The sequence below is a fragment of the Callithrix jacchus genome, chromosome 6 (assembly GCF_049354715.1).
Source record: "Callithrix jacchus isolate 240 chromosome 6, calJac240_pri, whole genome shotgun sequence".
NCBI classification, from domain to species: domain Eukaryota; kingdom Metazoa; phylum Chordata; class Mammalia; order Primates; family Cebidae; genus Callithrix; species Callithrix jacchus.
The window spans coordinates 151,130,431-151,156,184 of NC_133507.1; the positions used below are offsets into that span (position 1 = coordinate 151,130,431).

The 25,754-nt window shown below is 42.1% G+C and overlaps 1 protein-coding gene across 2 annotated transcripts in view; it reads right to left on the minus strand.

The window, feature by feature from the left end:
* Positions 1-25,754, minus strand: part of DNER (delta/notch like EGF repeat containing) — a 379,011-nt gene that overhangs the window by 259,976 nt on the left and 93,281 nt on the right. The window contains exon 1 of one of the 2 annotated variants that reach the window (XM_054258006.2): positions 3,256-3,515. The exons of the other annotated variant lie outside the window; for it this stretch is intronic. Within the exon in view, the coding sequence (XP_054113981.1) occupies positions 3,256-3,357 (102 nt within the window). The 5' untranslated portion in view covers positions 3,358-3,515. Of the gene's footprint in view, positions 1-3,255; positions 3,516-25,754 lie in introns of those variants that run through there. 2 annotated transcript variants of the gene reach the window in all.

Consider the following 25,754-nt stretch of genomic DNA (forward strand, 5'->3'; position numbering starts at 1 on the left):
AGCAGGCGCTGTGTCCGCCTAATGAATTTGCCCTTCCTCCTAGAAGACCCAGAAAGCCAATGAAACATGTCAACCGGGGGTGGAAACTCAAGTCAATGTAGCAGTTTGAAAAGAACTTTTCACTTTTTTGGGACCCCAAATGTTTTAAACGTGTTCATTTCTTTATTTTTTTAAATAGGACAAATGATATGTTCTATGTTTTTAAAGAATAAATGTTCTTTATTTTTTAAAATGAACAAATGATACCAATGTGGGGTAGCAGGGAGATGGAAAACCAGACACATAGTAGGTTCTCAAAAAATATTTCTTGTCTGAAACAAAGAAGAGCCCACATTGCTTTCTAGATCATTCTTTATTCAGAGCATTTCCTACCAGGAAGAGCGTTCTTCTCTATCTGCTAGGCTCAGTGTCCTGGGATCCTTAAGAAAAGTTGGAGGGAGAAATCTGTGGGTGCCTGTGAAGCAAGCTGCAAGGGCAGAAAAATCAGGGTGACCTTGTTAAGGAAAGGTGGGGAGAGCCTTTGGGTTGAGCTGTCTAGTGCCAAGTGTTCTTGCGTACCTGCCTGGCCTGTTGACCACTTTGATGTGTGTTTTTCTCTCTGCAGGCACACAAAATTCCCTCTGCTCTGTTTTCAGCTTTTCTAACCTTACGTGGAAACAGCTGCTCTAATTTTAATACCCATCTGCTCCAGGGAATAGGACAAGAATCAGTGGCTCTGCAGATAAATCTGAAGTCTTTGGGTATCCAACCTCATTTATCTGGAGATGAGCCTTCTATATACAGCAGGCTTCATATAAGCAGCTACACTAAGAAAAAACTAAAAAGGAAAATCAATCAAAATTCAAGCCACCAAAAGAGCAGGTGGCCCTGGATCTCTAGTACCAATTGTTTTAAAATCAGCAAGACCCAAAGACCACTAAATTGCATGTGGGTTCAGATTATCTCATTGCAAGATTTAAAAGAAGTTTTTTGATTGGCTAGCAAATCTGCTCAAAGGCCAGGGTTTTTGTTGTTTTTTTGCCCCATGAGGAATCTGAGAGGACCTCTGTAGTTATGAAAGACAGAAGAAACAAAAGAAAAAATAATAAAACAAAAAAAAAACAGGACTAAAAGTGGAAGAGGTAAACTGTAAAAGCCCTACAACTAGAAACGGTCATGGACTGTGAAGCAGAGAAACAAGGATGGTCATAACAGAGACGGGAGTCTCTGCAGCTTAGCAGTTCAGACAGGAAGCAAAAAGATGAGGGCAGAAACCCACCACCACCTTTAATTCCGCAGCTCTGTGGACACGGGACAGCTATGCGGGGAAGCAGAAGAAAGAGAATTCCACTTGCACTTCCATGCATTGTCTTTCAAGGCACAGAAAGCTTACCTCCACCATGACAAGCTAAACCTGAAATTGACAGAGACCTGGCACCTGTATAATTATATCTAATGAAGCAGTATGACAAAGGTACTATAGCTCTGAAGACACTCTACAATACTGATCATTCAAATTATCTCTTTTAAAATGCAAATATTTAGCATATTCAATTAAGGCATAAAATTAGAAGGCTAGAAGAACCCACTGGGAAAACTGTCAGAAAAGTATAACCATATAGAATTAATGGCTTTCAAGCAAACAATTTTGGAGCAGAGAGCATCCTCTGAACTGTTTTAGAATGTTGATGAACTCAATCGCATTTAATAATGCTTGCCCTGTTGAACTATGTGAATTGTTAGTGTATAAAGCTTATAGACACCATGCCAGCCTGTGAAACATGGCAAAACTCCATCTCTACCCAAAAAAATGCAAAAACTAGCTGGGCATGGTGGCAGTCACCTGTAGTCCCAGCTACTTGGGGGTCTGACGAGGGAGGATTGCTTGAACCCAGGAGGTGGAGTTTGCAGTGAGCTGAGATCGCACCACTGCCCTTCAGCCTGGGTGACAGAGCAAGACCATGTCTCAAAAAAAAAAATTACAGACACCATGACTTACCTTGCATATGCAAATGCCATAGGCATCCATACAATAAAAAATAAGATGGAAAATTTCACTATTCAGGATTTAAATTATAACAGATTGAACTGATGGCCAGGCCCTTCGCCAATTAAAAAATATTAGATAAAATTAAAAAGTAAGCTTTAAAAAGGGGTGAAAGAAAAGGGGAATCCTCTGAGTTCATGTTCTTTGTAGGGACATGGATGAATCTGGAAACCATCATTCTCAGCAAACTGGCACAAGAACAGAAAACCAAATACCACATGTTCTCACTCATAGGCAGGTATTGAACAATGAGAACACATGAGCACAGGGAGGGGAGCATCACACACTGGGGTCTCTTGGAGGGGGACTAAATGAGGGACAGCAGGGGGTGGGGAGGTTGGGGAGGGATAACATGGGGAGAAATGCCAGATATAGGTGATCGGGGGGTGGAGACAGCAAACCACCTTGCCATGTATGTACCTATGAAACAATCCTGTAAGATCTGCACATGCACCCCAGAACATATAATACAATAGGAAAAAAAAGAAAAGGGGAATCTTCAAGTTTTAAGAATGATAAGAAAATTCACAACCAGAGAACTTAGCACATGATTACACTGCATTGACCACACAGGTCACAGAGCTGCAAATAAGATCTACGGTTCTGGGAAATGGGGTTCTAAAAATCACATGGTAGTGTTCCAGCTCTTTCAGAATCTGCCTACCAGGCATTCTGGTTTTTACAGGAAGCTCACACACACACACACACACACACACTCACACACAATCAAATGGGGATGGGAAATGGGGCCTTGAGCACAGAAAAAGAGAGGCAACCATCACTGAGCCCACACATGAAGCCTCTTAGAGCCTCCTGTCTGATTAGAGAGGGCAGAAGGACACTAGATAAATCTACCAGCAGGCCTGGAGTAACAGCAGAAAAACTGACATCTCTACAGTCTTTGGATTTAAAAAAAAAAAAAAAAAAAGATTTCCCATAAGTAATTAAAACCTCCCACATGAATGTCCCCTGTGCTTAACAACATCTCCTTCATGTGGACATCCTAAACCGAAAATTAACATTAAGAACGTGTTTAGGACCAGGCGCAGTGGCTCACACCTGTAATTCCAGAACTTTGGGAGGCCAAGGCAAGTGAATCACCAGAGGTCAGGAGTTCGAGACCAGCCTGGCCAACAAGGTGAAACTCCATCTCTACTAAAAATTATCTGGGAATGGTGGTGTGCACCTGTAATCCCAGCTACTCAGGGAAGCGGAGGCAGGAGAATCACCTGAACCCAGGAGGCGAAGGTTGCAGTGAGCCGAGATTGCACCACTGCACTCCATCCTGGGTGACAAGAGCGAAACTCTATCTGGAAAAAAAAAAAAAACATGTTTACGATCAGTATGGTAGTGGAGTGACACTCTTCACAATACAGGACACATGTGACTCACACACATGCATGTGCATACACAGACCCTTATCATAATAAGCACATGGTGAAAAAATTACAAACTATACCAGGAAATAGGCCACCATCAGCACTTGGAACTGTGGATAAAGGGTCAACAAAACCTTTCCCACTCCTGCATGAATATATATTTATGCATTTTAAGATTTTTAAAAAGATGTTTAAAGTAGATCTAAAACTTTTTTTATAATTTCTCACAACTTTTTTAATTAACTGACCTGATTAACTGTCCTGATACCTTTGATAAGAAGACTGCTACTAAAGATATTAATAGCTAAGATTTCTGAGTGCTTATGCTGTATCTGGTATGGTTCTCATCGTGCTCCCTATATTAATCCACTTAATCTTCACTATCACCCTGTGAGGCAGGTACTGTTATCTGCATATTATCTCTGAGGCTCAGAGACTGAATAACTTGTCCATGATCCCTCAGCTAGCAATATAATGAGAATACTAATCCAGGTAGAATGATACAATTCCAGTCAAAATCCCCTGCTCCCTTTTTGTTGTCTAACTTATCAAATTGATCCAAAATACAAATGAGAGATGAAAGGACAAAATATTTCCAAGATAATTTGAAGAAGAGTAAACACATATTTCCCCACCAGAAATAAAAATTTATTATAAATCTATAACTACATTGAACAATGTTTCAGAAGAGAAAGCACAGAGATTTGCCATGTAAAGAAACTTAGAATATAACAGGGAAGGCAAATTAGTGTAGGAAGAACGGGAGTGGTGGCTCACACTTGTAATCCCAGCATTTTGCAAGGCTGAGGCAGGTGAATCACGTGGGCCCAGGAGTTCAAGACCAGCCTGGCCAACATGGTGAAACCCAGTCTCTACTAAAAATACAAAATTAGCTGGACATGGTGGTGCACGTATATAACCCCAGCTACTGGGGAGGCTGAGGCAGAAGAATTGCTTGAACCTAGGAGGCAAAGTTTGCAGTGAGCCGAGATCACACCACTCCACTCCAGCCTGGGCGACAGAGTGAGACTCTGTCTCAAAAAAAAAAAGGGTCAGGCACTGTAGCTCATGCCTGTAATCCCAGCACTTTGGGAGGCCAAGGTGGGTAGATCATGAGGTCAGGACTTCGAGACCAGCCTGACCAAGATGGTGAAATCCTGTCTCTACTAAAAATATAAAAATTAGCCAGGCGTCATGGTGCACGCCTGTAATCCCAGCTACTCAGGAGGCTAAGGCAAAAGAATCCCTTGCCCCCAGGAGGCAGAGGTTGCAGCGATCTGTGAGCCAAGATCGCACCACTGCACTCCAGGGTGGGCAACAGAACAAGACAGTCTTAAAAAAAAAAAAAAAAAAAAAGTAGTATAGGAGGATCAACTTTTTAGTAAGTGATACTTGAATAATTGCTAATTGCTGATCCTGGGGCTAACATAAATATCTAACCTGTACCATTCATCCATACGCACAATGAATTCCAGAGGGATTTTGTATGAACATGTTAAAAATACAATCTCAAAACTTTTAAATCAGGGGTTGACAAATTACAGCTCACAGACCAAATGTGGGTCATCACCCAATATTAATAAACCAAGTTTCTCTGGAGCGCAGTCACACCCATCAGTAGCCATCACCTGATATTAATAAACACCCGATATTTATTATAAATAAATTCCAGTTTCTCTGGAACACAGTCACACCCGTCCGTAGCCATCACCCAATATTAATAAACCAAGTTTCACTGGAAAACAGTTACACCCATCAGTGTATCCACTGTCCAGAGCTGCTTTCCCACAATTGAGCAGTTGCAACAGACATGTGGCCCACGACGCCTAAGCTGTTCACTCTCTGGCTGTTTGTTGATTCCTGCTTTAGATGAGAATATAGGACAATAACTTTATAACATCAAGATAGGAAAGAATCTCTTGAATGAGACTCATAAAATAAAAGGAGAATAAATTAAACTGCAGGAAAATTTAAATGAATGAACTAGAGCTATATCTGAAAGCCACAGACAAATCACAAAAACACAGATGTCAGTGGAAAAAAAGCAAGTTGTGAAAGGATCCTGCAGTATCACACGTCTATGTAAGTTTTATGCCTATGTTGTAAAAATATTTTAAAAGACAGAAAGCTTACAACCCAATTCGGAAGAATCATTGTTTCTGGGTAGAGAGGGAGGGAAATGGGATAGGGAGGAGTAGGGTCGGGCAGTGGAGGTGGTGGGCTTTAACTCTATTTGCCTGTTGTTTTTTTTAAATAATTGGAAACCAATATGGCAGAATGATGTTTGTTGAATCTCAGTGGCAGACGCTAATTGCAATATTCTCCGTGCTTTTCTGTGGGTTTAAAATAGTTCAGAATAAAGATTAAAATAAAAATTAAAAATGTGATCTTGGCCAGGCACAAGGACTCATGCCTGTAATCCCAGCATTTTGGGAGGCTGACACAGGTGGATCATCTGAAGTCAGGAGTTCAAGACCAGCCTGATCAACATGGTGAAACCCGTCTCTATTAAAAGTACAAAAATTTGCTGGGTGTGGCAGTGAGCTCCTGTAATCCCAGCAACCTGGGAAGCTGAGGCAGGAGAATCACTTGAACCCAGGAGGTGGAGGTTGTAGTGAGCCGAGATCGCACCCCTGCACTCCAGCCTGGGCAACAAAAGCGAAACTCCATCCCAAAAAAATACAAAATAAAAATGTGATCTTCGTCATCCGAGTATCTTCTCTATTCCAGGCATTTCCGTAGTCAGGGGCTGGCAAATTCTGACCCAAAGGCCGAATCTGACCCGCAACCTGTGTCTCTACAGCCTATGAGGCAAGAATGATTTTTATATTTTTAAAGGTTGAAAAATCAAAAGAAGATTAACATTCCAAACAATCATGCAAATGTTTGATAAGATTCAAGTTTCAGTGTCCATCAATAAAGCGTTATTGGAATGCGACCACACTCATTCATTTTACATATTATTTGGCTGCCTTCACATGACCTTGTAGCTCATGACGCTGAAAATATTAACTATCTGACTCTTTACAGAAAATGTTTGTTAACCCCTGCACTAGGCCCAGAAAACATGCAAAGCCCCTGATCCCAAAGTGCTGGCAGAGGGACAGAATGACAAACACCATAGACACAGCAACACTGTCACACACCACTGCTTCTGTGTATGACCTAGCGCAGGAAAAGGTGAGGACGGTTTTCTTGCCCGGATTGTACATTCTACTTTCTATAGCTTCGATAAAAATGGCTAAATAATTGTGGAGCTCTCCCAGTGAGGCAGGATAATGTCTGGATTGTAATATTTGTAATATCTTATTCTTCTTCCCCAGAATTATATCCCTGATTCAGCCCACTGGCTAGAAATATTCAGAACATGAAATTTTATCCCATAAAAGTTTTTTCCTGAGAAAAATCAGTCATCTGTCCTGTAAAATTATAGTAGGAACTTAAATAACTGCATAACTTTCTAGATGAATATTTTAATATTGTTTGTGCTTTAAGTTCTACATTAATATTAATGGTAAAATATTAATGTTAACATTGTGCCCTGGTACCATTTGTTTTGAAGATGAAAAGTCTTCAGACTTTGGAATGAGCCACGCCCAATAAACCTAAGCACAAGTTTTGAAAATACACAGGAAGGATGAGTTTCCTTTATCAATGAAGGAAACTGAAGAAAATGACACAGAAAAGGCAGGATTTGTGGCCCACTGTGACATGCTGCAGAAATCACAGAAAACACTCTACAAGGCCTCACAGCCTAGGGACATGGTAGAATGGTTTCCTGGAAAGTAGTAAGTTCACTTAGAAGAATGTTACTCGGAAAGCAACTGTTCCACGCTCTTAACTGAGACCTGCATTCAAATGGCCAGTTCTATCCAGAGGGGAGCCTGCAGCTGACGTTCATGAGGATGGCTCCAGGTCATGGGAACACCATCACTGGATTTGTGTTTGCTCCATTTGGCAATGCACAGGAACGTATCATTTCCTCAACCACCGACAGTGTACTGGAAGACCACTCACCAGGACTGGGTTCCAGGCTGTGGTTCTTTTGTGATACTTATGCACCATAGAGAACCCTAAGAGCAGCTTCCACGCCTGTCAAATGCCAATATGGCAATGTGTATGCTGCTCTTATCTGCAGTTCCCAAACTGTGTGCTAAAGTGCCATGGGGTGTCAAGCTGAAGGCACAGGGCACCACAGATTCTACTTTTTTAATTTTCAAGAGAAACACAGGATCTACAACTTCTGTCAGACATTTCACAAACTACTAGCTAGAAGTAGTTCATTATTTCAACATTAGATCCTATTACATTTTGATGATATCATATCTTACCAGGGCTGGGTTTTTCAGCAACTGCTGGGATAAAAAAGCAAATACTCCCTGACAGTCAACGTGAACAGGAAATGAGGTGAGCAGCTGCATAGTGCCCCACAGGCACACAGTCCCAGCAGTATGTAACTATGATTACTTAAGAACAAAACAGGCTGGGCATGGTGGCACACAGTGGCTAATGCCTGTAATCCCAGCACTTTGGGAGGCCAAGGAGGGCAGATCACAAGGTCAAGAGATAGACACTATCCTGGCCAACATGATGAAACCCCATCTCTACTAAAAATACAAAAATTAGCTGGGCATGGTGGCACACAGCTATAGTGTCAGCTACTTGGGAGGCTGAGGCAGGAGAATCACTTGAACTTGGGAGGTGGAGGTTGCAGTGCACTGAGCCGAGACCGTGCCACAGCACTCCATCCTGGTGACAGAATGAGATTCCATCTCAAAAAAAAAAAAAAAAGAATAAAATAAAGGTATTTTTTTCTTTCAATTTATGTGTATTTTTTTCAAACAGCCACAAAGTTGTTTGCACATAAGTTTCTGGGATGTAGCCACTTAATAAAAAGAACCATTAGCAATTTCTTTAGGCCTGAAGCACTATAAAAAAATATACTGGGGTGCTACGACTACCGGGAACCAAGAAAGCTTGGGAATCCCCAGCTTTCATCAAAACAGTTGTTGTGACACCACACAGTGAAAGTTCTTCATAAATTGGGTCAATTTATAAATAAATTCCATAAGAAGGAAATTTACAAAGTTCTGTCACTTAACAGTTGTAGAAATCCCAATAATCAGTCCTCATCTTCTACAAGAATCAAATAGCTGGAATTTCAGGAGACCAGTAGGCAGACCACAGAGAAGAGGCTTATCTGCAAATTGACTGAAATTGACTGGGTTGGCAAAGCACGCAACTGACAGCTCTGAAAGATCCTCACAACCACACCGATCTTGGGAGGTTTCGCCTCCATTTTATAGAGAAGGAAATCAAAGTCCTCTGAGGTTACACACAGGTTTAGGGTCCCTAAGTGATAGAGCAGAACTCAACCCAGTTCTTTGAACCTGTCTCCACCAGCCCTTCTTCTAATACATACTGACAGGAAATCATAAATAACCATAAATAACCACCTTGAAACCTCTGTCACATAGTACCGGTGGCATGTTACACAGTCTCCATAACCACTCAGTCCTGAGTGTCTTTGAAGCCCTTTTCTTCAATATGCAGTGTAGCCTGTCACTCTTTGTTATCCTATTGTTCCTAGGTTTTGGCAGCTGGTCAATCACAACGTGGATTTAGGCATTAGCTGCAAACTGAAGGCAACCATACTCTGGAGTTGAGCACTACTAGGGTCAAACCCCAGCACAGTTGCATAATACCTCTTTGTCCTTGAGGAGTTAAAGTAACTTCTCAACTCCTCAGTTTTTGCATATTTGAAATGGGGATAGTACTTTCTTTGAGGGACTGCTGAGGATTATCAGAGAGAATCTAGGACTTGGGTACAAAAACCGAATCAGTGCAACTGGGAGTTCTGGTCTTATCTGAGTGCACTATGGGGGAATCAGACATTATGGGCATTCTGGATGCACAGGGGGACCCTGATGGAAGTCTGACTGTTAAAAAGACAAAATGTCCCAGAGAGAGATTTACCGTAAAGGAAGAAGGTATCTGTTGGAGCCAGCCACAGCAAGTAAAGATGCCTCAGGTGAGGGAGAACAGTTCTAGATCCAAAACTTCTGCTGATATTGGACTTACACTGACCCAGCTGTGCATGAGGGGTGTCCACGAAGAGAGCAGTCCCTTGGAAGATTGCAGCTCTATGACTCCAGATGCCTCTCTGCAGACCCAAAGCTGGTGGAACATTCTGGGCTCACTGTTTTTTGCACTTTGCCAGAATGGCCTGGAGTTACCAGGCTATTTGGCCCAGGTTTCACTTTGACCAATAGTAGGCACAATGAGCTCCAAACTGGTTATCTTTGGTCTCCTAACCTAACACCTAGAGTCTAATAACTCTGTGAGGGACTCAGTTATTTACTTCCCTTATCACATCTATACACATAGGGAGAGAGAACTGGATGGATAATAAGAAATCTTAAAGTGACAAGCTCTATTACTATGTGTCAGAAAGCAAGAACTTATTCCAATATACAAAACTATTTTGGACCAAAATACGTATTTTCATATTTAAGGCAAATGTACAAGTGACTTGCTAAAATAAAACAATAGCTTCTCTCTAGTTAAAATTTAATTCCACTTGCATCCTCATTAAAACATTTGTATTGTAGAATTCCCAACATGAGGTACAGTTATCAGTATCTCTGCTGTGCCCAGCTCTTTAGGGAAGACTTTCAGCAAACAGCCACTAAAAATCTAATTTGGCTGAATAGAATATAGATTAACAGCCAGTTCATTCTATAAATATTGCTTCTAAAAACAGAAGTTTTGCTGGTAAAGGAAAAAAAATAAAATCCAAACAGCAGTACCAATTACTACAGCAGCATTTTTAGTAGTTTGGCAATCAGTGTGAACTATTGTAAAAAGCAAAATCAACCATTCAAGCATATGGCTGCCAAAGAGGCAGACACCTGAATTCGAGCCACAGCAAATTTAATTTATGAATAATAACACACTCAATGCATTGTGTAGAAAATAAAATAGATGGCAAATTTCCATATACTGGGCAAGTGTTCTGTAGCAATGCTTTAAGCATTGAAAATATGGTTTCCAAACCTAAAAATAACCCTGTAAGGCAAATGTTACCAAGTCCATTTTAGAGGTGAGACATCTAAGACTTAGAGAAGTTCACATACCACAAACATAATATATGCCACAGGGTAGAGTCAATGCCAGATTGTTTTCACCATACTCTGCTTTTCAAAAAAAGAAAAATTAACAGCAAGTTTCCTAGGCATTTTTTTTCTTTTAATGATTTACTTTTCAGGAAAGACAGTTTGAGTTGGGTGAATCTTAGCAGACATTTAGAAACAAGTGACTACACAGAGTATCAAGCTCCAAAATATTAGTCTTTGTTTCAGCCACCGTTCATAACTGCTGAGCTTTAAATCCTAATCATACATGCTAATTGAAGGACATCACAGCACAGACAAGCAAGTTAAGAGTAAGGTAAAAATAATTTAGTTTGGCACTGAACAGAGTTTGAGATTTATATCTGAAGATAGGCATTTAAAATTCAAGATCCATCGGGAAAAAAACATGAAACACAAATAGATGGAATGCTAGTTTCTCAAGTTGCCCAGCCTTTCTGAAGTTCCTCTGCTTGAGAACAGGTGAGAGTAGCTCCAGCCTCAGTCTACTGGCCTTAACTCTGTCCTCCTTCCCAGGCTGTTTCCAGACTCTCCTCCAGGATATTTTTATTAACAGGGTCATAATCTTCTGGGCCAGGGAGGTAGCTTTGTATGGCCCAAAGACTTTCTTGCAGTTTTTCTAGAGCTAGACAGAGTTGTCTTGAGGCTACAGAAAGAGTCAAAGAACAGAGCTATGAGCCTGGGCATGAGAGACTGGACTCCAGTCCTGCCTCCTCTGCAGACTGGACACTGACTCCGAACTGCAGCTTCCTCATACAAAATCTAAAAGACCAATGCCCGCTTTCCTCATGGCTGGTTGGAGAAATCAAATGTACAGTGCAATATGATCTGAAATGATTATTATAAAGTTGTATTAGCATTTACCTCACATTACCCAAGATACAATCGTTTTGAGTTCTAACACTGTATATGTATAGCTGCTTTTATCTGCTAGGATTAGGAACTAATCTACAAAGACTTTATCTACTAAGATTAGCAGTAACATTGGCCACCAAAGTTTTATTCTTAGAAGGGTAAATGGGAATCTACACAACGACAGAGTCAAGGCAGGAAAGCGGGTGATGCCCCCCCCACCACACACACACACACTCAATGATGCATTTTCCAAGTCATCCAAAGGGTTTAGAATTGTTCTGTAGAGGACAAAGTGTCACATTTCTTTGGTGGCCATCCCTTCGCTGTGAGACTAGGGGCCAAAGAGACGACAACAAAGACATCAATCTAAAGTTATCGCAAAGCAAGCAGCCACAAGAAGCAAGGGTAGCTAAAATCCAGCTAAGAGCCTGGGTTTCCGAGGCTTTAATTATCCAGGTGGACATGGGCCTGCATGCAGGAATCTGAATAATAAGGCCAGTATGGTGTGGAATACTTTATCAAAGTGAAAAAGTGAAGGAACCTCTTTTACTGGAAAACAAGTTTCACCAACACCCTGTGTTAACCTAAAGTTGTTACTCAAATAGATACAATTTTTTTTTTTTTGAGATGGAGTCTTGCTCTGTCACCCAGGCTGGAGTGCAGTGGTGGGATCTCAGCTCACTGCAACCTCCATCTCCTGGGTTCCAGCGATTCTCCTGCCTCAGACTCCTGAGTAGCTGGGACTACAGGCATGAACAACTACACCTCGCTAGTTTTCATATTTTTTAGTAGAGACGGGGTTTCACCATGTTGGTCAGGCTGGTCTCGAACTCCTGACCTCATGATCTGCACACCTCAGCCTCCCAAAGTGCTGGGATTACAGGTGTGAGCCACCACACCCAGCCAAATATATATTTTTATCAAAAAAACACAAAACTGATCAACTTAATTTAATGTAATATGGTAGAAAATACTATTTTGCTGTAGCTAGGTGGTTGCTCATAGGTGACTGTGCTCACAAAGTTTCTCTGGAGTGTGCCCACTGGTGCTACCACCATGGACCACCATGGGCTACGGGGCCACCATGGGCCACGTGATGTTGAATCCTCCCATATCCTCTCCTCGTCCAACCCACCTTGAAACTTTTGTCCTATGGCTCCATGTGACTTTGAGCCTTCACTTGCAGCAAATGTATCATTAACTTATTACTGATTGTTTTTTTCTCATCAGCCAACTCTATGATCAACCCAAATAGGCCTCGTATCTCAGAGTGGTACTCAATCATAAAGTGGTCACTTTTGACCTAGGGTGATGGTAACAGGAGAACACAAAAACATTACACATTATCTCAGCCAATTCACAGACCTCCCTGAGAACACACCCTCAGACAGCATGTGTCCCTCCTTCCACTTTCTGTCCCCAGAAACATTGCTGTAGAAGAAAGAACACTAACTGGAGAATTGAGAGAACACTAGCACTCTATCCACTTGTGGCCATCATCTCCACTCTCTGGGTGTCATGGGTGAAGTGAGGGAGCAGTCTGGAATCTAGATCAGGTCTGGGGCCCTTGGCAGGTCTACCTCCTATAATGCCATTAATCTCTAATACCCTGGGGTGATGCCAGGACCATCTCTGGGCAAAAGGGCTCACATACCCTAAGCGAGCATTCCTAATGTATCTTAAATCACAGTGTTTACCTGGACACGTGGCCTTTCCTGGTCTCTGGGCTGAGGCCTTTGGCATGCTTATGCAGATGGGAGGGTCTGCTACAGGTTGCTCGGGCCACACTGTGACAACCTGCCCTGCAAAGGTCCTGAATATGGCTAATTCTGGCAGACACCCAAGCACATCCACTGAAGAAGAACCAAAAGACGAAAAGCCGGCCTTTCAACCTTGCACTGATTTCAAAATATGCAAAATGAATTCAATAAATAGGAAATCCTTTATGACACTTGATTTTGTTCATCAAAACCCCACGTTAGCTCTACAAGTAAAAATCAGGATGGAGAGTATGGTAACTACAATAAGGAACAAAAGAACCCCCTTTCTTGATTCTGTAATAATAAATTTATATTCCAGAACAGAGATTATGACATGGTTATATTTCTAGTATTTGTATCCAATTTATTCAAATAATTGCAACCTAATTATGTGACGCTATTTTAAATACTGATTTGCTTCTATTTAAAATATAACCTCATCACCTGTGACTATTATACCAAATATGTTCCTTATAATTTAGACAATGAAATATTAATTATAATTTTGAAAATTAGCTTTGCTTAGATACAACTGTTCTCAATAACTTAACAATCCTCTGAAAAGGCTCTTAAAGACTGATCTGCCAAACACATTCATTGTATCCTCTTCTATTTCAATTTTTAACACAAAAAAGGGTTTGTATTTTTTCTGATATTATCAGTCATTTATTTCCATACTTCATAGAGAAGACAGAGACAAAAAGTTTTTTCTGTTATAAGCATGAAAAGAGTCCCAGGGCAGAAATTCAGGCTGGGCACGGTAGCTCTCACCTGCAATCCTTGCACTTTGGGAGGCCACGGCAGAAGGAACTCCCAGAAGCCTGGGAGTTCAAGACCAGCCCGGGCAACATGGCAAAACCCCGTCTCTACCAAAAATACAAAAGTTAGGTGGGTGTGGTGGCACACACTAGTGGTCCCAGGTACTTAGGAGGCTGTGGTGGGAGGATCGATTGAGCCCAGCAGGTCAAAACTGCAGTGAGTCAGCATCATGTCAGTGATTATGTGACTACACTCCAATCTGGGTCAGAGAGTGAGCCCTGTCTCAAAAAACAAAGAAAAGAAATGTCGTCACTTGATCGTCAAGAAGTCACATGACCCCTGGGCTTTGGTTGCTATATCCATCCAATGGAGATAAACCTCTTTTTCCTGCACGGAGGCAGGAGCTGTGCCCAGTGGTTTTCAGAGCCTGCCAGTCCTACACTCTACTAGATATATAATGTAGGCAATAGAGCATGACAGCTGTTTTTTAATCACAGGTACTACTGGCCAGGAAATAGTGAATCCAAAATTCCCCTAAGAGTTTGGAGGTAGGTGGAAATACATAGTGTTATTATACAAAAAGCTTCGCCAGGCATGGTGGCTCATGCCTGTAACCCCAGCGCTTTGGGAGGCTGAGGCAGGTGGATCACCTGAGGTCGGGAGTTCAAGACCAGCCTGACCAATATGGAAAAACCCCATCTGTACTAAAAATACAAAAAATTAGCCAAGGATGGTGGCACATGCCTGTAATCTCAGCTACTCGGGAGGCTGAGGCTGGAGAATATCTTGAACCAGGGAGGTGGAGGTTGTAGCGAGCCAAGATGGTGCCAGTGCACTCCAGCCTAGGCAAGAAGAGCAAAATTCCAACTCAAAAAAACAAAAAAACCTTCATGCTGTGAAAGCCCCACAGGAGAAAACATTCTCAGTCTAGAAAGGGGATGACACCAGGCCAACACCATTCATTTGAATGACAGTTCTTCCCAGTTCCTCCCCGTGAAAAATATAGTCAGGAAAAATGGAACTGCACTACATGTTTTTTACTGTGCTTTGCAATATGTGGCTCCATAATTCTCAACTCAAACTCTACTGTCTTCATGAAGGCTTATTTCCAAGGGCCTCTCACACAGCATGTGATGCAGCTCACCATGCATCCGCCTCACAAAGCTTGTGCCAGGGACACACAGCCCACCCCAGTGAATTCTACCTTAACAAGGCTTAGTTCTTCCATCAGTGCACTGAGTCTCAGCTGTCCTCTAAATTTTTATGTTGCACATTTCATACTCCATTTGTGAGTACACTGAAGTTAACAAAATTAGTAAATTGGCTGAATTTAGTAATTTTGAGGTACACCAATTCAGTAACTGTTATATAAGCTAAATAAAATGATATTCTTCTTTTTAAATGTCTTTGCTTTTATTTTAATACCTCTTAAAGTGGCCTCATGGCTCAATCAAAATTTTATATAGCTGAGTACACAGTGGCTCATGTCTGTAATTCCTTTGGGAGGCTGAGGGAGGAGAATCACTTGAAGCCAGGAGTTCAAGACTAGCCTGAGCAACACAGCAAGACCCCCGCTCCATCCCCGCTCCACCACCATCTCAACAAAAAATTTAAAAATTAGCAATTTTACAATGACTTACATATGTAATTCTAGCTACTCAGGAGACTGAGGAATGCTTGAGCCCAGGAGTTTGAGGTTACATGTGTCACTGAATTCCAGGCTAGGGGACAAAGTGAAACCCGGTCTCTAAAAAATATTTACACACACAAAGTAAAATTTATTAAATAATTATGCATTGTATGCCTGGAGAAGGCCTTCGGTTAGAATATTTTATTTTCTTTTTGAACATGTATCTAACAAAATTGATTGTCTGGTTGCATAGCCCAAATAAATTAGAAGCTACACATTAGAAAGAGGAGTTTTTACTAAAAACCAGCTCAGTGATATAAGCAGAAAAAGACAACTGGCTTGGAAAGGAGCAGAAAAGATATGAAAGGGAAAAACGTGGAATCGAGAAGTTGGGAGTTGGTCACTGGACGCCATTGGGTGGGGCTGGGGTGAGGGGGCAATGTCCTAGGGCTTCTGCTCACTTAGAGGTGGTTGCAGTTACTGCCTGATCCTACATTAATGTTCAAGATAATGAGCTTGAGTTATAACAGAAAGGGTAAATTATATTCTGTGTGCTCTCCTGTACATATAGTGTTCTGAGGAACCATTCCTTAAAAACGATTGCAAAGAAAAATATCAGAATTGAATGGATAAACTTCAGGTATCTGGGAAACTCTTAAGTAATTTATCAAATGCAAGGTAAAGGAGCTGATACTATATTTTAAATAATTAAACAATAGTGAATATAAACTTACTACAGTGATTTCCAGTTGGATTATTTTTACACATATCATTTTTTATGCTATTTCACAGAATACCTGAAATGCATGAATGTGTGCTAACAGCCCATTTGCCTATGTGTAAAATAACTGGTTGCCTCAGCTTGGAACTAGAAGGGGAAACAATGGATAACTAATAACAATAATAATTAGCACCTGAGATTTTTTTTTAACACATCAACTGTCACAAATTTTACTTAGGGGGAAAGAGTATTACCATCAGGATAGTGATAATAAGATAATCCCGAGTCACAATACTCTAATATTAGTACTGAGTCAACCTCAGAGGATTTCTACACAGTCGGCACTTTATAATGCCAATAATTTCATATGCCAATTTAAATCAGATACATTTAAGTCATTTCCTCAAAATTTTGAATCAATAAAAATATCAAAGTGACCTTGAGATTAGCTAATATTTTAAATAGGTCAAAAAAACTTTCTGTATCTGAGTTTTCACTACTGTTAGTCATAAACGAGCAATTTGATCATCTCTCAATCTGTCCACGTGGCCTTTGTGGATTCGTGTGGTTTGCAGCATGCAGTCACTCACAAAGTACAAGTGCAAGGCACACACAATCAATGGGCAGTTCCACGGTGTCCAGGGAGGGCAAAAGTACCCCCAGTGAAGACATGAAGATCATATCTGGTGGGTATGCAGTAGTGGACCTTCTGCTAAGGGTATAACTAAAACAATCATTGATACTTTACAGGGCATCTGCATATATTTTAGTGAAGGAGCAAACAGGTGATTGAATGAAGTCAGAGGCAACGCTACTCACGGTTTTAAATGTGGTACACTCTGAAACCTTACCCTAGCCTCAGCATGTTTAAAGAAAATGTAATATGAACATAGGAATCATTAGTAATAATTTTACGTTGGTTATTAGAAATCAGCAAAGTTGCGTCTTGGCATTCTCATTATTCGATGGTCTTTCATGCAGATTCCCTACAAGTGACAGGAAGGCTGACAGTCCTGCTGTGTTTGCTGGCTTGACATTTGACAGGCTGACCTGGTCTAAAAGGTTAGAACCAGATTTTATACAAGAAATGTGGCCCAGGTTTTGAAATCTGTCCATCGTGTGTTCCAGTTCTGCCCCTTTTCTTTTCTATTAGGTTGGTGCAAAAGTAATTGCTGTTTTTGCCATCACAAGTAATGGTAAAATCACAATTATTTTTGTACCAACACAATTGCAGCATCACGCCAGGCAAGTTTTCCAACTCCCTAAATCTTCAGATGTAGCTTATCCCAGAACTGAACTCCTAAGGTTGCTCAGAGATTGCATAAGAGAGTGCTTTTTTTTTTTTTTTTTTTTTTTGCCAATCAGTTTGAGCTTATAAGGTTGCTCAGGTTAGCCTTGAACCCATGACCTCGCCTTCGCAAGCGCCACGACCTCCGGCGGGAGCCACTTTGGACCCCAAGAGAGTGCATTTAAGGCACGGAGCAGGGTGTCTGCTACAGAGTAAACACTTAAATATGCCAGCCAACATTAATGCTGTCGCAAATTCTAAGAATGCCTCAAGCCAATGGCAATGAGTTTATGAATAAGTAAATTAATTTTATGGTCTCATCTCTCATCCCATGGGTCATTCTCCACCTGTACTACTATTATTCCATCCTAACCTTTGTTTTTGAACAGGGAAAAGCCTTGTGAGATCAAGCAATTCAGGGTTCTTTTATTATTATGAAACTGAGAAGAAGTGAAAAATCACCAGGGTGGAGTTTCTTCACACTTAAGAAAGCCAATGGATGGAGCTCAATCATACGGGATGTAAGGGAAGGTTGTTCAGAACTGAAGTGACTCGGATGGGCACCCTCTCAGCCCATGGGTGTCGCAGAAGAACAGGATCACCCTCCCCTCCTGGGCCTGAATATGGTATGAAAAGGGCATCACTCCTGAGAGGCACAATGGATAGAAATAATAATGGAAAAGAAAGAAATTCAGAAAGCAATTAAGGAACTGTCAACAGAAAGGGCTGAGAAAAACCAGATATCAACATTACCATTTAATCTTTTTTCATGTATCTTTTTGGCTCAAATTACTTTCATATCAGAGGTATAATTATGGATATCTCTACAAGCCATTGGCCTCACAGTTGGCACTCTCCTTACCCCCCAACAAATTAAATGTCAGCCATTGGGCTTCAGCCATCATCATTCCTTCAAGAAAGGCTCCTGTCAATCACCTCACTGCGTGTGATGAGATGAGCTGCAGCCTTGAGGCAGAAGCAGCCCTCTGCGGTTTGGGGTGCTCGGTAGCTTCTGCAGACACAAATGGTTCTCTTTTGCTTTCCTGATAGAGACCCCTGTGGATCCTCAGAGAAACACCAACCCCCAACCCCACACTGGGATGGGGCATCAGTCCCTTGAGAAGTGTATGAACTGAATTGCATCCCCACAAAATCCATATGTTGAGGTCCCATTTCCTGGTATGTCAGAATGTAACTACATTTGCAGATAAAGTCTTTAAGGGGTGATGAGATTAAAACAAGGCCATGAGGGTGGGGCCCTGGTCCAACAGGACTAGTGCCCTTAAAAGCAGAGACACACCACGGATGCGCATGCCGGAAGGAGAGGCCCTGTGAGGACACAGTGAAAAGACAGCTGTTTGCAAACCAAGGAGAGCGGCCTCAGGAGAAACCAAACCTGCTGACACCTAATCTCCGACTCGCAGGCTCCAGCACTGTGAGAAAATAAACGTCCGCTGTTTAAACCATCCAGTCTGCAGTGCTTTGTTATAGCGTCCTTAGCTAACCCATGCAAGAAGTTTCTGTGTGTTTCCAAGGATAAACAAGTCCATAATGACCTCATTACTAAGTGCTCTTACTAAGGGTTTTAGTACTGCAGATATTAAAACAAAATTATAAATAATAACTACATGCATATGCCTAACATCAGAAATGACTGCAATAACTTCCTACCACGTCTCTCTACAGTTCATCATTGCTCTGTTTAGATAATTCCCACATACCACTGTCAAAGTCGAATCTTCCTAAAGCACAGCTTTGGAAATCGTGTTCACCTGCCCAGAAAAGTCCACTGGATTCTCATGGATGACCAAATGAAACTCTCATGTGAGGCCCTGGAGAGTCTGGCCCCGATGCTACCTTCCCAGGCATCATACAACAATACTTCCCAGATGCTTACCAGATGCTCCCAACAGGATGATCTGCCATCACCTGGGTGCACCTGGCCTGACCCTTACCCCTTGCCCTGTTTGGTTTTTCTTACCTGAAACCCTGGGCCTCTTGAGCTTAGAAGGCTCCCAAGGGGTCTAAGAATCTATTGAAATCACATATAAATAGTTACACCTCTCTATATCTGACCTCTTTCCAGAAAGAGGGCTATAATTCTCATCAGATTTTCAAAGAGCTTGACCACATTGAGTTTTACCTGAGCCCTGTCCACACTGTTTTTCTGTACAGCTAGAAAACAATGATCATTGTGAAATCGCCACCCTTTTGTATTCCAGGAAACGACTTACTGCAAAGAACCACCCTTCCCCATATGACTTACATAAGACTCACCAGTGACCGCCTTTGACCCCCAAAGGCCAGACACAGACTTCAAATTCTCATAAATGAATAGCTGAACTCTTTGTCCCCAATGACCCACCTGAACAAGATACATGCTAAGGTGACTTGACCAAACTTGAGTCTTTTCTCCCCTGAGGGCCTTTGAACGCTGATCCCTCCTCAGCCTGAGTCAGCATGGGAATGCAGAGTAACCTAAGGGCCATGGACCACAAGTGTTACAAGTTGAATTGTGTACCCCCAAAAAAGATTTGTTGATGTTGTAATCCCCAGTAGAACACTTAGAATGTGAACTTATTTGGAAAGAGGGGCTTTGTGGACTTAGTTATTTAAGATGAAGTCATACTAATTAGAATCCTCCATGATTGGCATCCTTATAAGAACAGAAGAAGAGACAGAGACACAGAAGTTGGAGACAGACAGGGGAGTGATGCATCCACCAGCCAGAGAATGCCAAGCATCGCAGGCAACACCAGAAGAGGAGAGAGGCATGGAACAGATTCCTCCAAAAGGAACAATCTTGCCAACATCTTGATTTCAGACTCCTGGCCTGCAGAACTGTGAGAGAATACATTTCTGTTGTTTAAGCCACTGAGTTTGTGGCATTTTGCACAGTGGTACCAGGAAACTATTACAGGCAAGGAAAGACATCTGGTCAACTGTTGGTTTGTGCCACCTGCTCATCCTACTCCTCCACACTAGATCTTTTCAGCCTGTTTAATCCTCCCTACAAAAAAAGTTCCATTCTACCTGACCTTGGAGACACCTGCAGACCTCATGGGGGGAGCATTCTGCCTATTGCAATAGTCCCCTCCTCTAATCGTAAAATCTCCCTGTCACCTTATTACAATCGCCCTTTCGATGAAGTCTCTCCTTAACTAAGCTCAGGTTGGTGTTTTTCTTGGACAAGCTCTATGGTCCATAAATGGTTAAGAACCAGCACTCCTCATGAGCTAATCTCCACCTACCTACCTTCCTTCCTAAGCTGCCGCCATCCTGCCAGGCCATTTCCCCTCAGATCCTTGCCTTTTCTCCCTCCCACCAGCAGGAAGGAGCCTTTCCAAGTCTACCATTGGTAAAGGGATTATGTGGATTCCCCACCCCCATATCTCATTGTTTTCCAAGATCACTGCCCCCAGCCCAGGCAGCGGGGCATGAGCTAGATGCCCTTAGGTGAGGCCTGCTCCTGGGAGCCCAAGAAGGCAGGCACTGGACCCTGGCATTTGAACTTCAAAACCACAATAAGGAAGAAAACAGAAAATGTTGGACAAGTCCTTGATAGCCACTGCAGACCACAGAAAGACTCCATGGGCTGAGGCTGGAAGGTGGGCACAGAGCTGCTCTTGTTGGAGTGAGCACTGTTGTCACCAGTGTCAGGTGAGTAGGGACCTGGATATCCATTTCCACTATGGTGGGTGTTGACTTAGGGCACTGCTCCTTCCCATCCCAGAGCCAAGGATCCCCCAGCTCCTTCCACCTCAGCTTCTCTCCCTGGGGCACTCATTCCTCTCTAGGAATCACATGCTGCAATGCTTAAAGGATGTCCCTAAACAGATGTCCCATATTATCCATGAACTGGGACAATCAGGCCTCACATGAATAACCAGCAGCCATGGTGGGGCTTCACGGAATCACAGACATCCTGGGTTGGAATGGAGTTTAAAAGTCTTAAAGTCCAGCTCCCCAGACACACCAGCTGCTTCACAAAAATTTTTCAGACGGTGTTTATAAAAGTCTCTAGAGGAACTGAAAGAGTTTGTTGCAGAAGCCTGGGGTCAGCTCGTTGTCCTTCCTGAGCACCTGCTAAAGAGATGCATCAGGAAAATGAAACAGCCGGGAAGGAAGGTAAGACTATAACAAAAGGAAAACACAACTATAACTTAGAAGTGAAGGTAAGAGGCCGAGCACGGCGGCTTGCGCCTGTAATCCCAGTACTTTGGGAGGCCGAGGCGGGTGGATCACGAGGTCAGGAGTTCGAGACCAGCCTGGCCAACGTGGTGAAACCCCGTCTCTATTAAAAATACAAAAAATTAGCAGGCTGAGGCAGGAGAATCGCTGAAAATCAGGAGGCAGAGTTTGCAGTGAGCCTAGACTGTGACACTGCACTCCAGCCTGGGCAACAGAGCAGGATTTTATCAGAAGAAGAAGAAGAGGAGGAGGAGGAGGAGGAGGAGGCGGCGGCGGAAATGCTCTGCAGCAAGAGACTACTAGAAAAATACTACAGGAATCTAAATGTCTGTTCTTCCACATTTTACCTATTTTCTCTTCCTTGCATTAAAAAGTAAAAAGGTGGGTCTCTGGAACAATATAATAAACTTAAAAAAAAAAAAAAGTTAAATAATGGCCTTTAAGAGACTTTCCAAACTTTTCTCCAAAACCAGAAATGCACTAATGTCTTCCTACCTCCAGCAAATTAGCAGAGCGTAAAATAGCTCCTGTCTTAAATATAGCAGTGTGTCCTGATTCCAACAAGATCAGGTATGTTCGCCTGCATGCAATCAGCAGTTTCCACCAGTATTAAAATAACCTAAAATCGTTTTCCTCGCTGCATTTTTTAGGCTATGACATTCAACCCTCACTCCCAGGCAGTCTTGACAGAGCCAGAGTTGAGCTACATAACGCCTTTGCATTTGTGTGCATTTCTGGAGGCGACACAAAATTATCATCTCAAATCATCCCCCTTAATTTTCCTGCTGAGGTTAGCTCAACAGACTCTGAGACTCCAATTCTATTTCTTCTTTTTTAGTCAGTTTCCTCAGATTTCAAATATGTAAGCAAAATCTCCTAAAGTCCTTCTACATGAGAGTGAGGAATCAGCTATTATTTCATTTTATTATACTGAGGATACATATGAGAAGTTTTTATAGGATGATGGTTTTTTTAAATAGACCCCTAAGCCCAAGGCTAAATAGAAATCGCAACCAAACCAAAGAAAAGCATATAAAGCAAATTCAGAACAATCTGCTTGCTCAGTGTAGCTCTCTTGTATTTCGTTTTCATGGAAAATCACCTGGGGCTGGGAGGGGTGGCAGGAGGAAGCTCTCACTCTTCCCAGTTGTTCTTCTCATCATCTGATCCCACACTTTCCCTTCTGATACCTGCTTCCCAACTATTCCCTTATTGCCATCTTCCTACATCTTTTTTTTTTTTTTTTTTTTTTTTTTGAGACGGAGTTTCGCTCTTGTTACCCAGGCTGGAGTGCAATGGCGCAATCTCGGCTCACCACAACCCCCGCCTCCTGGGTTCAGGCAATTCTCCTGCCTCAGCCTCCTGAGTAGCTGAATTACAGGCACATGCCACCATGCCCAGCTAATTTTTTGTATTTTTAGTAGAGACGGGGTTTCACCATGTTGACCAGGATGGTTTCGATATCTTGACCTCATGATCCACCCGCCTCGGCCTCCCAAAGTGCTGGGATTACAGGCTTGAGCCATCGCGCCCGGCCCACCTTCCTACATCTTTACTGATATCTGCTGACACCTCCCCTCATCAACCCAGCCTCCTCCACTGCTCAGATGAACAAAGCTGTCATGGCCAGAAAGGAGCATGAAGGCCCCATCACGGTGTCATGTCAAAGGCTAGAAGACAAAGGAGATGAAGGCAGGGGGGGCTCAAGAGCCAGAGGAAAAATCCATTTCTGCTCTACGTGGGATATAAGCTCTAGAACCAACAAAGAGCTTCTTATCAAAAGCTTACAGGTTATGTAAGTTGAGCGCGTTATCAGTAGGAAACATAGTTATGGAATAAATGAATGTGAGCTTGAATGAAGAGGAGAACGTAGAGACAAGGCAGGGAAGCTGTCCTAAGTGTGTGAAACCACTTACCATGAGGCTTGGTAGCAGGAAAGCAACAGGTAGCATGGAAGGACAGCAAAAAGTTCCGGTGTGGCTAGACCGGAAGGAGAGTTGAAAGAGTTCACAGGCATGGAAAGGCTAGAAGGACTGTCTACTATGCAACTTCGATGACAAAGCTTGGGCTAGAAGTTTCTTTTTAATTCAAAAGCTAAGGGGGAAATACTAAGTGAAGGAGGAACCCGCTGTTTAAACCATTACGTGCAACTCCAAACAAGTGACCAGATACGAGGATGCATTTTGCGATCTAAGAAAAATCTGTACAGATTAATGTTTTTTAAATTTTAGAATAGGAAAAGACAGACAAAGCACAAATTTAGCAGTTTCTCCCATCTGCTTATGCAACCATTATTCAAACATCTTACCAGAAGTAGTTACAGAGAATCGGGCAATTACAGAGACTCAATGTTCCTTTCATTGTAAGGGTCTAATGAAAGGGTTAGAACATCCTGAAACTATAAAAGAAGCACCATTTTCCTTTACCCCATCTGCCTGTTTGGGAAATAATACCAGCTTTTCGCATAGAAAGTAAATCAATAAATCAATACAGTCAACCAAAAGGCATCATTGGTACGAGACATTTTAATTGATTCATCTTAAAGACTGGACTTGTTTAAAGCCTTCTCACTTTAAATAAGTATCAAGTAATTTAAGTTTTGAAACTGCCTTTGAATACAGTACATACAACATATTGTCCACACAGTAAAGAAGAGAGCATGTAGAAATGTCCATTTGAAAATAAAAGGAATATCTAACTCAAGTTGCCTTTAAAACCATCAGGGCAGCCGGGCACAGTGGCTTATGCCTGTAATCCCAGCACTTTGGGAGGCCAAGCTGGGTGGATCACAAGGTCAAGAGATCGAGATCATCCTGGCCAACATAGTGAAACCACATCTCTACTAAAAACACAAAAATTAGCTGGGCGTGGTGATGCATGCCTATAGTCCCAGTTGCTGGGGAAGCTGAGGCAGTAGAATCACTTGAATCTGGGAGGCGGAGGGTGCAGTGAGCTGAGATCATGCTACTGCACTCCAGCCTGGCAACAGAGCAAGACTCCGTCTCCAAAAAAAAAAAAAAAAGCCATCAGGGCATTTTAGAACTGATGAGACAGAGATCATGGGGTCAAACTGTGTTATTAATCACATCAGAAATCTGAGATCAAGGGAGGTTAATAACTCACCCCAAATCTCAGAGTAGGCAACACATTTTTCTTTTCACTAAAGTGCACAGTCCCGGCGAATGTATCAGAATGTCTCTTTGTACACAATGTAAATCTTTCCGGTACCTCAACTTGTACTTGTAGTCCCCTTTCAATCAACCACCAGAAACAGTGCCTGGTGCCAGCCTTGGACAGGGACGCTGTGAGGTCTCCACACAAATGCTTCACTCTCAATTCTTTCCTGCACAATAAGCACCTACGGACTGCAGACTGCGAATATCTGTAATTTAATAAACATACATCACCCTGTATTTTATAAATATGACTAGTTACCAAACAGAAATGGAAAATATCCCAACAGGTCGCCTAAAATCAGATAGTTCTGTTTATGTCACAACTTTAAACATAACAGATTTCAATTAATAAAGCCTTTTCCTAATTTTTATAAAAGCTTAACCGCTTCATACCCAACCTTTCCAGCCTTCTGGTATAGCAATAGCTCCAGAGGAAAACAATGTTTAAATATTTGAAGCAAATAAACAGGTATTTGCCACCTATTAACAATGAACAAAACCAAGAAAGGAAATAAAGTCACAAGGATTGCATCCGTGAGAACATGATCAGGATGCCATGTGGAAGAAAAAGAGGACTGATTAACAAGCGAAGCCTTATAAATGGCAACCTGTTTGCTGAAAAAACAAGACTCCCAGCAAAAACAAGCTCCAACCAGCAAGTGTACTGTGGGCAGCAAGCTGTCAGTGTGACTAGGGAAAGAGAGAGTCCCTCATGAGCAGGAGATGAGAGAAGAGCTAGGAACCCCAGGCAGGTTGGTGAGAGTAAAGGGATTAGGCAGTGAAATTGCATCTATAGCCCCAGGGGCACTGCAGTGCTG